This window comes from Alligator sinensis, unplaced genomic scaffold (assembly GCF_000455745.1).
Source record: "Alligator sinensis unplaced genomic scaffold, ASM45574v1 scaffold219_1, whole genome shotgun sequence".
Classification (NCBI taxonomy): domain Eukaryota; kingdom Metazoa; phylum Chordata; order Crocodylia; family Alligatoridae; genus Alligator; species Alligator sinensis.
In genome coordinates this window covers 4698184-4712301 of record NW_005841866.1, presented here as the reverse complement: position 1 = coordinate 4712301, position 14118 = coordinate 4698184, and the positions used below count along the sequence as shown (strand labels likewise).

The following is a 14118-nucleotide window of genomic DNA, read 5'->3' as shown; positions in this document are numbered from 1 at the left end:
CACATTGAGCCCTAGGTTAGGCCCGTGCTTTCACTCGAGCACTCGGGAGTGTTCCTGAGGAAGCAGAACTTGGTGTGGCCAAAATGTATTTTTTTTCTTTTTCAGTTTTGGGGCAGCTGAAACCATTGAGGCTCATTGTATTTCTGGGGCTGATCATGATGGCAGGGAAAACCAGGGTGTTTGTGGTTTCCTGTGGCCTCGTCTTTTGTGGCACGGGGCCATCCCTTAGGGCATTGAATTTTTTATTGTTTTAAATTAATTGTGGGGTGGTGCTGGTCTAGGCTGGGAAGGCAGAGGTATGCTGGTCTTGTTGCCTGGCTCAAGGGCTTGCATGCTGAGCTATCAGCAGGAAGGCTGCGAGTTCAAGTCTAGAGATGCTGTTGGGAAGTATGTTCTTGCTAGGCACAAGGAAATCCTTTTTTTTCAACCTAACACATGGTAAGCTGCTACGAGCCCCAGGATCTAAGGGTCCACAGTTAAAAGTTGCTGCGTTCGGCTTGGCATACCGAAACACTTTGAAGTTAAAACGGACTCATGTTTTCTATTAACAGTACAAATGGAAATGTGGAGCGGTATTTTGATTAGAGTCAGGTCAATAAGGCTTCCCAAAACTACATAGGAAGTATATTAATAGGTATGTACTTGCAGAGAAGTTTTGTTTCTGTTCAACCTAGTATAGAGTTGAAGACACAATAATCTTCACAAAAAACTCCAAGGAAGGAAAAAAAAAATCTCTCTCGGTTATGGCCAGAAAGGGGTATCCTTCCAGTCTTAAAAATTAGAATAAATAAAGGAGTATTAGAATCAAACCAGGCACAAGGACAAAATGCTTAACAGTCATCATCTAATTCAGTATCTTTTAATGTGGGTTGTTTGTTTGCTTTTTTAAACAGACAGAATAAGCATATCCAGGATGAACAAAACATGCTCAGTAGCCATCACAACTGATGGAATTCTCTACTTGCGTCTTTGAAATCAATGTACTAACTAGTAGTTCAAGGAGGACCAATGTCCTATTTTTTTCATTTTTGAGTGCTAAACCTGCTTTATATGATCACTTGTATATTGCAGTAATTCCAATGTCAGAGCAACAACTGAACTTGTGCTAATCTTTTTAAAGGATGCAAACCATTGTCATTATGCATCTTATACAGAAGACGCCTAGTACTGAACTGATGAACTGTGGTCAGAGAACTAATTTTGAATAATCGTGTTATAGTTTTGTCTTGTTGCTAATAATTCAACAGGCACAAGTGTATTGTAAGCACATAACTGTTAAGATGCACAATTGCCACAGACAGTTTACTTGAATACAGTAATAGCATTTAGCATTAGAGACGACTTTTAGACTCTTCTGCATTTGAATGATTTTCTAATTCCTGATAACCAGTTAGTCATGCACTGGACAGAAACTCTACAGCAGTCTCCTTTTCCTCAATCAACTCCTTTGCAGTCAGATCCATCTTCTCACGGGAGAAGTCATTAATGGGAAGGCCTTCAACAAACTTCCAGGTTTTGTCCTATTTGAAGATAAAATTGCTTTGAGAATTAAGTTCTGCTTATAAAAGCCACCAGCTTTGCAATTTAGGCACACTGGTGAAACAAGTGACACTTATGAACGTGACATCTGAAATGCAAATATTAAAACTTGACAAGACTTGCTCAAGTTGAAATGGAAACATAGAGCAGATCTGATAAGTCTTTGGTGGTCCATTAGTGATATTATTTCCCACCTAAATGAAAAAATTCATTTTAACTCTAAAACCTCAAGCTCTCTTACAAAATAACCAAACAAACTTGCTTTTGTATTTAGCATGAGAAAAATGAAATGTAAGTCGTTTTACCTGAGGCAGTCTTAGGGACATTAACTTTGCTTTCATATGTAGTTTAAGTTAGAGAATTAGTTGCAGTTGTTTGTGTTTGTTTCCTCCCCATCCCCCAACTTCAGATTGCTTTTCTGTAGATAGATTGTCAGACAGCTGCAAACTAGCAGAAGAAGTGTGCCTCTCTCAGTAGGCAGATGCATCTTGAAAGCTTGCTCCCCAGTAACCATGGTCCAAACGTTACAGAAACTTTTGTATAAAGACCACCTTTACATTTAAATGCAGTCTAGTTACCTTGATTACAACAGGAAATGAATAGAGCAAGTCCTCATGAACACCATATGAATTGCCATCAGAAATTACTCCCATGGAAACAAATTCCCCCTGAAAATAGAACAGTTAGTGATAAATAGCTCTCCTTACCATTATAACAGGCACAATCCTGGGGAACAAGGTGGGAGGAATGTGTGCGTGCGCGTGGGGTGCGGGGGGTAAAGGCTATGCTAAGAAAGCTTTAACAAGTGATACAACATTTTCTCATATGTAACACTTGCCTACATATAAAGCACACACCTTATTTCTGAAGGCCCACAGAAAGAAAAAAATTACCTTGAAGTATGGTTAAATACCAGAGGTCTGGAGTCTCTAGAGTAGGGGATTGTACACGAAGACTGTGGGCTGCCTGTCCGGGCCAGGGCCTAATCTGGTATGTAGAGCTCCAGCCCTGCAGTCTGGCTCTGGGGCCACGTGTTGGCTCTAGAGCCACGTACTAGGTCCAGGGTTATGTGCTGGGTCAGACCCAGTGCGCCAAGTCTGGCTGCAGACTAACCCTGTGTGGTACCCCAATCCTGCACAATAATTAATGCTGCCACTAGTCTGCCCCGCCGCTCCCCTCCAAGTTTTCGGACCCACAGGGAGCCTTTTTCCTTGCATCCAGCTGATCTTGAGGGAGGGCAGGGGGAGGAGGTACAGCTTACATGCAGAATTTTTCTGTCACTTATAAATTAAGAAATAGGCCAATGTTATTATAGAAGTACATTAGGTAAAGAGTTTGATCAGTCAAGAGCCACATCTTACCTCTGGAGTGCCAAACCAGATGTCCCTCGCATGATCACAGATAGCTTTGGCAGCTGACATTGCACTGGACAGCTTCCTAGCCTTAATAACAGCTGCACCACGTTGCTGAACAGTCTATAGTGGAGAAAGAAGGGGGGGGGGGAGAACCCCCCACAAACTGTTATACAGCCGTCATTTATGTCTCTTCAATGTCAAAAGACTTGATCAGCAAAACAGTACCTTTGCCATCTAGCAGATGTAACATTAGGGGATAAAAACCTCTCAGTCTTCTATCTCCCTCAAAGGAAGGTAGTCCAGAAACATGACTCAACTCAAGTTGAATTAAGCTATAGAACCCTCCCAATGAGCAAACGCGATAGTAAAGAATTAAGGTGTTCTTCCAGAGGAGAATTTTAAAAACTTGCTGGTGGTATGTCCTGGCTGTACTTGTTTTGTGGCTAAAGATCTGTCCCACAGGACTATCAGTGTAGGATCTTTCACAAGCACTAGGTTCAATCATATTTAATGCACATCAAGCATCTTGAACTGAAGCTGGTACAGTAAATCTGTCTTTAAATACTGAAAAATTTTACAGGATACAATGGCTGGTAAGCAGGTCTTGGTCTTTAGTCAAACAGTAAATTCATACCATCAATCCAAGTATTTAGTTTTACACTTGCACACAAGTCTTTTGACACTGCCAAAAGATCCTTTTTATCCCTTGAAGTATTCTGCTACAGGATTGTCTCAAGGAGGAAACCACCCCCTCCCAGAAACCAAAACCACCATGCTTTCAGAATCATAGTAAAACAGACATTTCCGGAACATTAAATGAAAAAACAGGCTCTTTGTTCATGAACAGCTAAAGTTTGGCAATTGGCTCCATACCACTTAGATCCCAAGGCATCCTCTATATAAGAACCGCCATTCACTGGGTCAGACCAATAGGTCCATCTTGCCCAGTATCCTGGGTCACAAAGTGGCAAAGAGTGGATGCTGAAAGGGGGAGTGAACTGGATATGACGAGGATTTTTTCTACTATTCCTCTCCCACTTGCATCCTCCAGCATTTAGGATCTAGGAAGTTCTGACTCAGAGGTTGCACCCTTAACTCCCATACTCAATAGCTACTAATGCACTTTTCCTCCAATAAAATCATCCAATCCCTTTTTGAATCTGGCTAAACTGTCAGTTTACACAATAACCTCAAAACCTTCCTAATATCTCCTTGGGTGAAAGCTCTCTCATCTGGTCAGAAGGCTTTGTCCGAGTTGTTTTAAAGCATACGTAAGAGATCAAATGGATTGCCTGTCCCTTCAATATGCTTCTTCCATTTAAAATAGTGATGGCTAAAGCAAATACAACAGAAACAAGAGGCTGAACCTCATCACCTTAGAGACCAAACAGACAAGTAACAAATGGACCAAGAAATGAGACAAAGTAGAATTTGAATGGCTTGTTGTTCCCAGTCAGTACTGAGGTCAGACCCTAGTCTGTTAGGAAATGGCACCTTTTAAGAGGCATACTCTAGTGATGATCAGTTATTCAGAGAGGATAACTTTACAGACTAAAGTGTCAAAGAATTACTGAAAAGTCAACTGTCTTCTTCCAAAGATATCAAAGCTGCCATGTCAGATGACACCCAGTGCCAGCAACTTTAAAGGCTCAATATTGATTTCAGTGCTGATCATTTTAGTATAAAAATCCAGCTAGCTTGCTTAAATGTAATAAGATTTGTGACAGTGAGTTCTACAGGAACAGGGCTGTGAATTCTGAAGATGTAAATAAGACACCAGATAAGCTATTTAAAAAAGAAAATTCTAGGACTGGAAGATCCACTTTGCTAAGGTTGTGGATGTTGGCTATCTAACACTAATTTGACTCTGTACAATAAAAAAGTAGAAACCCATTACTACAAGATCATTAATAAAACAGAAATCCTTACTGTGATAAAGTCACCCTTCAGCCAGCTGTCATCCTTTATAGCTTCATAAACTCCAACTTCTTTTCCTTGCAGGTTTACCTTGGCATGGTTAACATCTGGGTATTGAGTGGAGGAATGATTCCCCCAGATGATGACATTCTTCACATCATTAGCAGACACACCGAGTCTCAGAGCAATCTAATTTGAATGTAGGAAAGACATGGCTCATACTAATCTGAGCTTTACAATTCATTATTTAAGTAATGTATTGTTTTTACAGGAAGCTTTGCTTTTAAAAAGACACCTATTTGGCAGACTTTGTAAGTTACTCTAGCCCTGCTTACCTGGGATTTAGCTCTGTTGTGGTCCAAACGAGTTAAACAGCTGAAGTTTTCCTTTGGTATCGATGGAGCAGACTTTGAAGCAATCAGGCAGTTGGTATTTGCTGGGTTTCCAACCACCACAACCTAGCAAGGGAACAAAGGGAAAGAAATTCGCTCTTTAGCTAGCTAAGGTACAAATTCTGCAAACCAACTTCCTTAAGCTGAATACAAAATAGTCAGCATTTGTCAAGACAAGGAATTCCTCCAAAGAATCTGTCAGGAACTTAAAATTTCCAAGCCTTTTGGTATCTGCTTGCAACAAAACTTTTTGGCTGCAATCCTACTGTGTGTAGTCATTCATTAAAAAACCCTTTTATTTAAAAATGTGTATAACACTACTTTAAAGGCAATATTTTAAGTGATTATGTAAAATGTAGTGCTCCTTCACTGCTATGACTCCATAACATACAAGAGGGCAGAATTCTGGAGGTCAGTGTCACTGAAATCCAGTCTGGTTCTACCACCAAATTATAATTTGAATACAGAAAGAGTACAGATTTGTCACTAGTCAGCTATCTACTTGTCCCTCTCATAATTAACATTTATTTTAAAAAGCAGTTACCCCAAGTAATGTTGCTTTACATAATCAATTTTACACTTACAAGTGAGCCAAAACAGCTATTTGTCTGTGCAATACTCAGGTGCGATTTGATTGTGAAATATAGTACCTCAGATCTTTTTGTCAACATGGAAAGAACCATTTTTTTTCCTGTTTCAATGTCAAGCTCACATAGCCCTTAATCAAGTGAACTGATCTGGCTTTGTTTTTCCTTTCTGACACAGACTTTTCATTAAGTTTCCACCCTGAGTTAGTTGTATTGGAAATTTTATTCTAACTGTAGAAAGACTAGTAAACAGGCTGTTAGAATCAGCAGAGGAAAAAAATTAAAAAGCACAGTAGGAGCATGAGTCTGAGATTAGAGGCTGTAGGAGAGGAGCTACATTAGAACATTCAGAGCAGTGAATGAAATCGAGGAATTTGAGAGAAAAAACAGTTAAAAGCCTCCAATACTGCCAATAATACTAATAAAAACAGCTGAGCAGCATAACTTGAAGTCCCTTCTTATTTTGTATGACCTTTGTCATGTTTACTTCAAAACATTGCTACTGAAATCATTAGGTTAAAGCTACAGATATATCAAGTGCAGCCATGTTTGCATAGGGAACAGTTTGTTAATTCACCTGAATGAGAGGGAGTATAGGTAGAAGACCAGCTTCTCTTATACTAGTAGTGCCATGCACTTCTGTAAAATAAACTGTATGTTCCTACCTATCTGATGATTCACCTTGTTTCAGCAGACTGATCATTCCCCAAAATTAACTACCAGCCTAATGGAATATCTTCTTCTGGCTTTGATCACTATGACACAGTCAAGATGTAAGGGAAGCATGATTTGTATGAAGCAGATTTGTACTTAAGTTAAATAAACTGTAGAATCATAGAAATTAAGGACTGGGACCTCAAAAGATCAGAGTCCAACCCCCCCCTGTTCTGGGCAGGAATACTGCTGAGAACAAATGATTCCAGCAAGGTGTCTATCCAGTCTCCTCTTGAAGACTTCCAAGGTTGGGGACTGCACCACCTTCTTCTATTCCAGATTCTGGTTACCCTAACTGTAAAGTGTATGTATTTGTGAGACTTGTCCTGTAGGGTTGTTGTTCTATTCAGACTGACTACCTGAGTTTCTCTTACAATATACATCTTCAGGCTAGAAAGGGTACTTTCCTCTCCATATTAGGCTGTACTTTTTTGAATAAAATGTGTATCAGTGGAGGAACTTAATGCTTCACAGCAGAGGTATAACTACTGGTTGAGTTTGCTCCTGAGGAAAGTGATTGTGCAAAGCAGTGATTTAAAAGCCACAATTTGGCAGCCAGAAACAGAAGGGAGATGGCTAGCCCTCTTCAACAACTGCTACTGCAGCAGTGGCTTTCCCTGGGAGCAAATCTCTGCCCTCCCTTCCTACTTCACACCTGGCTGCCACTGAAGGGAAGGTTCAGACTGTAGGAATGGGAAAGGAAGGATGAGGTGTTCCTGGGCTTCCATTCCAGCACATTTCTATAGGCAGTTCCCAAGGCCCTTGCTCCACTCACTCATCCATAGTTATGCTACTATTTCACAGCAATCAAGCAAAAACAAACTAGGCAGCAAAGGACATCTTCCTTGCAGGGTCTGCTTTGGTCCCTTCTCCTGTATATTTTACAGAACTTTTTTTTTTTTTCTTTCAGATTTAGGAGCAATTTTATTTTCTGGTTTCACAAGGTTTTTCTAACCAGAGAACTCTCTGTTGTTGCTTTTTAATCTGTTCAGTGAAAAGAGTTACTGGTTTGAATTTCATTTTTTTCTAGGTTTCTCTACTCACCTTGACAGTCTTCTTGGCATACTTGTCCAAAGCTGTACCTTGGGACTTAAAAATTTTCACATTTGCTTTGAGTAAATCTTTCCTCTCCATGCCCTCTCTCCTTGGCATGGAGCCAACAAGAATTGCTATATCAAGATCTTTAAATGCAACTTCTTCTTTGTCTGTTGCAATGACCTCTGTAAGAAATGGGGGAAGACAGGTCAAGTGGTTAACTTACGTTTTTACCAAATAATTTAGAATTTGATGTTAAAGGAGATTGTCCAGTGAGGAAGCTGTGATAAAAAGACCCCCAGAAGACAGATGTCTACACTTACTAGTTTGATATGATGTTTTAAATGGACATCTCAGTTAAACACCCATTACTATTTTCATACGTTAGACTTTTGATAGGTGTTAACCTTCTAAAATGATAAAATTATCATCTCTCATTCATTTTCTTCTTCCTTTTGATGCATCGTATGCATAACACTCCCTCTTCTTTACCCCTCCCAATCAATTTAGTGGCATTTAATTTTTGTGGGTATGATAGCAAGCGTTAAATATACTTTCCAGATTTATGTGGGTTTTTTTACTCCTGAAATCCTCTCCAGTCTGCATTCAATATATTAATGAAGGAAGAAACTTAATTTTTGCCATCTAATATAGCTACAGCAGTGCCCATTAGCTCACTTTCTCCCACTAAAATAGACTGTTCAAGAATCCTGGTTTGTTAGACAAAAGTTCATCAACTGTCAATTATGTTCTCCACCAATTACTTGCCAGGGGCCGGGCAGAACATTTGAGTTGTTCACCTTCTTTCAGTAAGTACACAGGTATGTCAAGAGTCAAAGCATATTTAGTACTATGCTAGGAGCCATAGCATGCTAATACATGCAGTCATTTATTTGTCAGATATAGATTGCACAATTTATATTTGAGATAGATAATACAGTCCAAGGGTCCAGGAGCTGCATATCCAAATATCAGTTTTGTAGATGAAACTTATCTGGAGAAGTGATCATCAATTTCTTATGGTTCAAAGGCTAGATTCAGCTAATTCAACTTAATGAATATTCATAGCCGAAAGAATAGAAGGGATAGCTGTAATATCCAGTATCATGTCCTGTCTAACACAGGCCATGGGAAATCCCTGAAGTTGGAAAGTGTCTTTTGGAACAGTCTATTCCTTTCAGTCACCTCTCAGAAGTGGAAGAGCACAATCTTGTAGTTCCATTACTACGCCATCCAATACAGTCATCATGGGAGTGATATCCAGTAGTACAAGGAAAAGGGGCTGGAAAAAAAATGCAGATGTATTAGTGTGAACTAAGGAATTTAAAACAAGTGGTGTTAAACTTTACTAATACCTGCTGGACAGGTAGGAGAGCAAGACAGATCATTTAAAAGCAGGCTCTGACAAATTGAAGTATTATGACTTGTCACCAAATCCAGATAGCACAATACAGGATAACAGAAGGCTTTGTTTTGTCCCTTCAAACCTAGTGTACTTTGAGAATAACTTATATCATTGTGAGGAATCTGAAGATTTATAACAAAATATAACTCGAGTTTACCTGAAGTCTCATATTTTACAAACTGTAATCCTGACATTAGTTTCTTCATCACGGTTCAGTGATAATTAAGTTCAACCCTTACCTGATCTTTGCCGAAGACATCACCCTTTGCAATGCTGTAGAGCAGAGAGTAAGCAATCTGGCCCGCAGCTCCAGTCACTAGGACTCTAATTGGTTCAGACTATAAAAAACAAACAAACAAACCAACCACTAAGACTTAACACAGTGCTGGCTAATCAAGTTTACCATGATTAAAGAATCATTAAGTACTAATGACAGTTATTGGAGAGACCGTTGAAAATTACATATTCTTATGTCCTGAAGTATTTAATAAACTTGGCAGAGGGCCAGATCCCAGAAGCCTGCCTCTGTTGAAACCAGTGGCAACACTCCCACCTGTCCTCAGCCAGAATAGACTAGACCTGCAAAAATGTAGTGCCAAGACAACTCTTGGAATATTTCCAATCCTGGGGCTTCAAAGGCTTGGTTGTACTTTTCCAGGTGAAGTATTGGGATTATTTTTTAAATACAGACCTGAAAAAGTTAAGAATACTACACTTCAAATATGGATTTAGCCAACCAATTACATACCAATCTTTTGCTCCAGGCCTTTTGGAGTTTGCACAAACTTTCAGAAGACTAGCAGAATATGAGGCTTAAAATTCTATAACAGTGTCTGAAGGCCTGCTGTCATAAACTATTTTGAAGTTGTACTTGCAAGTGGAGCTTTAATGTTAAATCTAAGGATACAGCAGTGAGGCAAATGACACATCAACTAAACATGTACACTAAAATTCAATAGGACAGCAGTAAAAAGGCATGTATGTATATTAGCTTCTATTGCTCAGGAATTACCCCAGTCTCCAGAGGCAGAATGATACTTTAAATACACAGTTCTCAATTGCCAGAGACCAAACTTCTGGAACCGAAGCTGGAAAAATACTGAAGGTAAGACAGGTTATACTCCTCTCAAACAAGTCACAAGAGACTACTTTGTTGTAGGCCCAACTATTTTGGACTGAGTCCATATATTTGGGGAGAGCTATCAGCACATTTCAAAGGAAATGCAAGTAACCTTATACTACGTAAGCCTACTCCTGTGCCTCCTTTTGTTACCACTACCCGTCTCAGGTGCAATTTTCATTTCAGGCATCTTGGGTATTGTCTGCAAACTGTTAAGAGTGTCACGTGCACTCTTGTTTATCAAATAATTTAGGTCTCATCATCATCTCATATCAAATTATAAGAAAAAGTGTTTTTAATTAATTTTTTTGCTTTTGCATTTAACTGTCTTTCCCATGCAGCATTCAGAAGCTGAGTGCTGAAGCATCAGACTAGTATTAGATAACCAGAAAATGAGGCCATATAGGAGCAGTCTATTTTCACCTTGTAAAATTAAGTAGTAATCAATTTAGATTATTACAGTTTGAAGGCATACAGTTTCATTCATTCCTACATTAATCTTATGCATACATTTATTAAAGCTGAATCATTTAACTGTTACACATGCATTTGTATGCACCTCTTGAATGTTTCCTGCTATTTGCAGAATGACAAGTTATCTCTTACAAAATTTTGTTATACCACAAACTTAAGTAAAAAGGTGAAAATGGTCTTAAAAGTGACCAAAAATAAAGACAGTGGTATTATCCAGCTCTGAAGCAGTCTTCCTCTGGTCTACGGGTTTTTTTGTAATGACTATATATAGTGACTATGGCCAGATTACAGAACTGTATAAGTAAATTAGAAGATTGTTCAGGTTGCATAATGCTATGCATCAAATATTAGAACATAGCCTTCAGTATGACATTTCTAATGAGCTTGATTCTTTCCCATTTTGGGAAATAAATGATGGAGGCATTCTTCCACAAGAAATTGGACTGCTAATATACTATTTCAGTAGCCCATCAGGAAAAAAGAAGCATGCCAGAGGGTAAGATTCAAATATCTGGTACCCAAATCCTCTAAATTAGATACTCAGGTAAGAACTTACTTTGATGTGATGAGAAATGAGTGCTATAGAACTTCTGGCAAAACAAAGATGACTTCAAACTAGTTCTTTATTTCCCATGGTCTGTAGAACACATGAGCAAGTGGGGCAGGTGGCCACTTGCTGTGGCTGAAGCGGCAAAAGCAGGGGCAGGCCAAATGGCCATTTGCCTCCCTGCTGCCTAGAGCCATGTTCACTGGGGCCACAGAGTCCCGATTCCTGTGACAGGCCCTGATCACCCTGGCTCCATCTCCACCCCTGGATGAAGAGCCTCCGCAAGCTGGAACTGGCACACAGGCCATATGTTTGACACTCCTGCTTTAGCATGCAAAAAAGGGGAGAGAAGACATGGAGTAAGATAACAGTCACAAAATTGGCCTGGAACATGAAGCAGGTTTTATAATCTAGCACTGGCAAACAAGAGTCAGCTTCCCTCCCTAGACCCCTCCCAAACACAGTTTTTTTCTATATTAGGATCTGGATTTTTAAGGGGGAAAAAAAACAAATAAGCTAGGCCGCAATAATAAAATCACAAAATGTTATGGCAACACTGTAACAAATGAAGTTACTTTTAAGTATTTTTCCCCCCTTAAATTATCACTCTCTCAAATTGATAGTACCCCTTTATCAAGAGGGACTAGTCAAAAGAAGGAAACCAGCCTCTCTCATAAAAGACACTTGTATATAGGCCAATCATTTTAATCCACGATTTGGCTACTGCATTTCGATAAGAATGTTTTCATGGTCTGGTAAGTATAAAGGTGACCTTTAGTCACTGCCAGTTTTAATATGAAATGGAGAGTAAGTTAGACTGACATTAGGATGCATAGTTTCAAATGTATACCCTCCAACACATGGACCCCTTTGCTATGTGATGTTTAAAAGTGCAAAGGAACCAGAAAAATGGCACAAAAGATTTAGCACTCTATATGGAAAAAGAAATATTCAAGGGAGGGGGGTGGGAAGGGGAAACTGTATCTTATTATAGGATTGTGTACAGGACCCTTATGTCCCGGGAGAGCTTCCAAAGATTCCACGATTATAGAATTCCGATGGAGAAGATATCTAATTCGCCTATAAAAGAAAGATGCAAACCTCCAGTGACACAATGCAATAGTCCATATCCCAATTCTGCTTTGAAGTTTAGGACTTAAAATTTCAATCTAAGTGCAACTCCTGAACTAGCAGCAGATTTAGGACTTTTATCAGAATTGGTGCAGAAGTGCTGTTTTACAAAACAGACTGATAAAACAAAATAGCCAACTATGCTGCGGGTGGCTACAAAAGTTATTTAGACACATCAGATTGTCCTCTATCAAAAGGCATGTGGGGGAACAGGAGAACTTTGTGCCACCTACACAAAGGAGTGAACTTTGCATTAGTACTTAAGTTAGATAGGCAAGGCAAGGCCTTGCACAAGGTTGAAAACTTACTTGGCTCAACAAGCAATGAGAAGGGGTTAGGATAACAGTGGTCTATGTACACTTCAAATCTAGCAGCAGCTTGCAAAGAATATACTTGAAAGCTTCATTTAGTAGAGTATTGCTACAGCTGCATTTTCTTGCCTTTGAGCAGTCCTCAAACTTTTTAGACCAAAGGCAAATACTGGCCCTTAGTTTCTGCTCATTTTTGACTGCAGAATAATAGAAAACAAATTGTTCAGAAAGCCCACAAGCGGGAGCGTGTGCTTCCTTGGGGACAAGTAGCAGTGGCACCCCTGGAGTCCTGTGGAGCTGCAACCACAGTGTTCTTATAGCAGAGAGCCTGGCCAGGAGCCAGAGCATGGCTCCCAGCAGTCAGGCTCCAGTTTTGGGTGGCATACACTGCTACCACATGCACTGCTGTGCTTTCTTTTAGCATGGGGTTTTTGACCCCAGGCTCTCCCAGGGTCAAGAAAACAGCCCCAGCTGCAACGCAGCAGCATGGGGAATGCTTGCATGTGTGGTGTGTAGCACTGCAGACCAGCCTGCAGCACCACATGTGCCCCAACAGGCCAGAAGGCTTTTTGACATGCTGGGTGTCTGCTTTGCCTCAAGGTGCCCCTCGGAAAACGTGGGGGGCATGGTTTTCACACTCTTTGGAAGATGAGCAGAGCAAGTCTCCTGGGCCAAGGAGCTGCAAAAGACTGCAGAGGGCCAAGAAGTTTTTAACCCCGGGGTAGATTTCGCGCACCCATCCAGCATGCCTCACCCCACAAAGGCTAGAGCTGCCCCAGCTGTGGCACCCCTTGTTTGAGAGCTGCTCCTTGCCCCCCTCAGCTCTTCCCAGAGCCTCTAAAAACCTGCAGCGCCTCAGCCAGGGGCTGCCGCCTCGGAGGACACCGAGGCAGAGATCACCCCGACCCCGGGGTCACCTTCCCCCTCCCCCGACGTGGTGGAAGGGGTCTGTACACGGGGGGAAGGGGCTGCATACAGCCCGGGGATGGGGGGGGTTGCAGCAGTCGGGGTTGCGCGGATGCAGCCCCCGCGAGGCGGAGGGCGCCCCCGGTACTGACCATGGCTGGCGGATGCGACGGCGGCGTACGTGCGCGGCTGCCTGGGCCTTGTAGTCTCCGCTCGCGCCACTGGCCCTCTGCCCGGCTTGCAGCCTCTTCCGGCGGGGAACTACATCTCCCGGCATGCCTCAGAGCAGCCCACAGGAGTGGGGGTGCGGGGACTGGGAGCTGAGTGACAGGGCCGGTGGCCGGGTCCCTACCCCGCCCCTTTCACAAAGGCGCGCAGCCCTTCTGCAGTGACGTCAGGGTCACGGCGAAGGACGGCTATCCCGACTTCCGCCGGGGGACACCACTCCGTGGTTGCGCATGCGCGTGGCGGCGTGCGTGCGCAGTCCTGCCTGGAGGAGGTGGATGCAGTAAAAAAGAGGGCGGGGCTGCGCGCGCGCGTAGGGGAGCTGCTTCGTTGGTTGCCACGCGACGGAGGGGCCGCGCGCGCGCGGGAGCAGCTGGCGGTTGGCGCCGTTGCTCCGCTCCTCGCGTGTCACCCGCCCCCCCACCACTGCCAGCACTGCCCGGTGGGGTCGGCTGGCCCG

At 41.8% G+C, this 14118-nt stretch overlaps 2 protein-coding genes across 4 annotated transcripts in view; one reads left to right on the top strand and one right to left on the bottom strand.

Annotated features, from left to right (window-relative positions):
- Positions 1–843: 843 nt before the first annotated feature.
- On the bottom strand, positions 844–13623 carry MDH1 (malate dehydrogenase 1). Of its 2 annotated transcripts, none has more exons than XM_006016752.3 (9): positions 13586–13623; positions 9184–9282; positions 8725–8821; positions 7549–7724; positions 5147–5269; positions 4824–5000; positions 2901–3014; positions 2118–2207; positions 844–1520 (listed from the first exon to the last, which is right to left on the bottom strand). In XM_006016752.3, the coding sequence occupies exons 1-9, from the start codon at positions 13586–13588 to the stop codon at positions 1395–1397; spliced, it is 1005 nt and encodes a 334-aa protein (XP_006016814.1). In that variant the 5' UTR covers positions 13589–13623; the 3' UTR covers positions 844–1394. The 2 variants fall into 2 exon arrangements, with proteins under 2 accessions (XP_006016814.1, XP_025048102.1); XM_025192317.1 differs by lacking the exon at positions 13586–13623 and adding an exon at positions 11095–11405.
- Positions 13616–14118, top strand: part of WDPCP (WD repeat containing planar cell polarity effector) — a 287418-nt gene continuing 286915 nt past the window's right edge. For both annotated transcript variants that reach the window (XM_014525820.2, XM_025192301.1), the window contains exon 1: positions 13616–14100. The gene's annotated coding sequence lies outside the window, so the exon portion shown is untranslated. The remainder of the gene's footprint in view (positions 14101–14118) is intronic.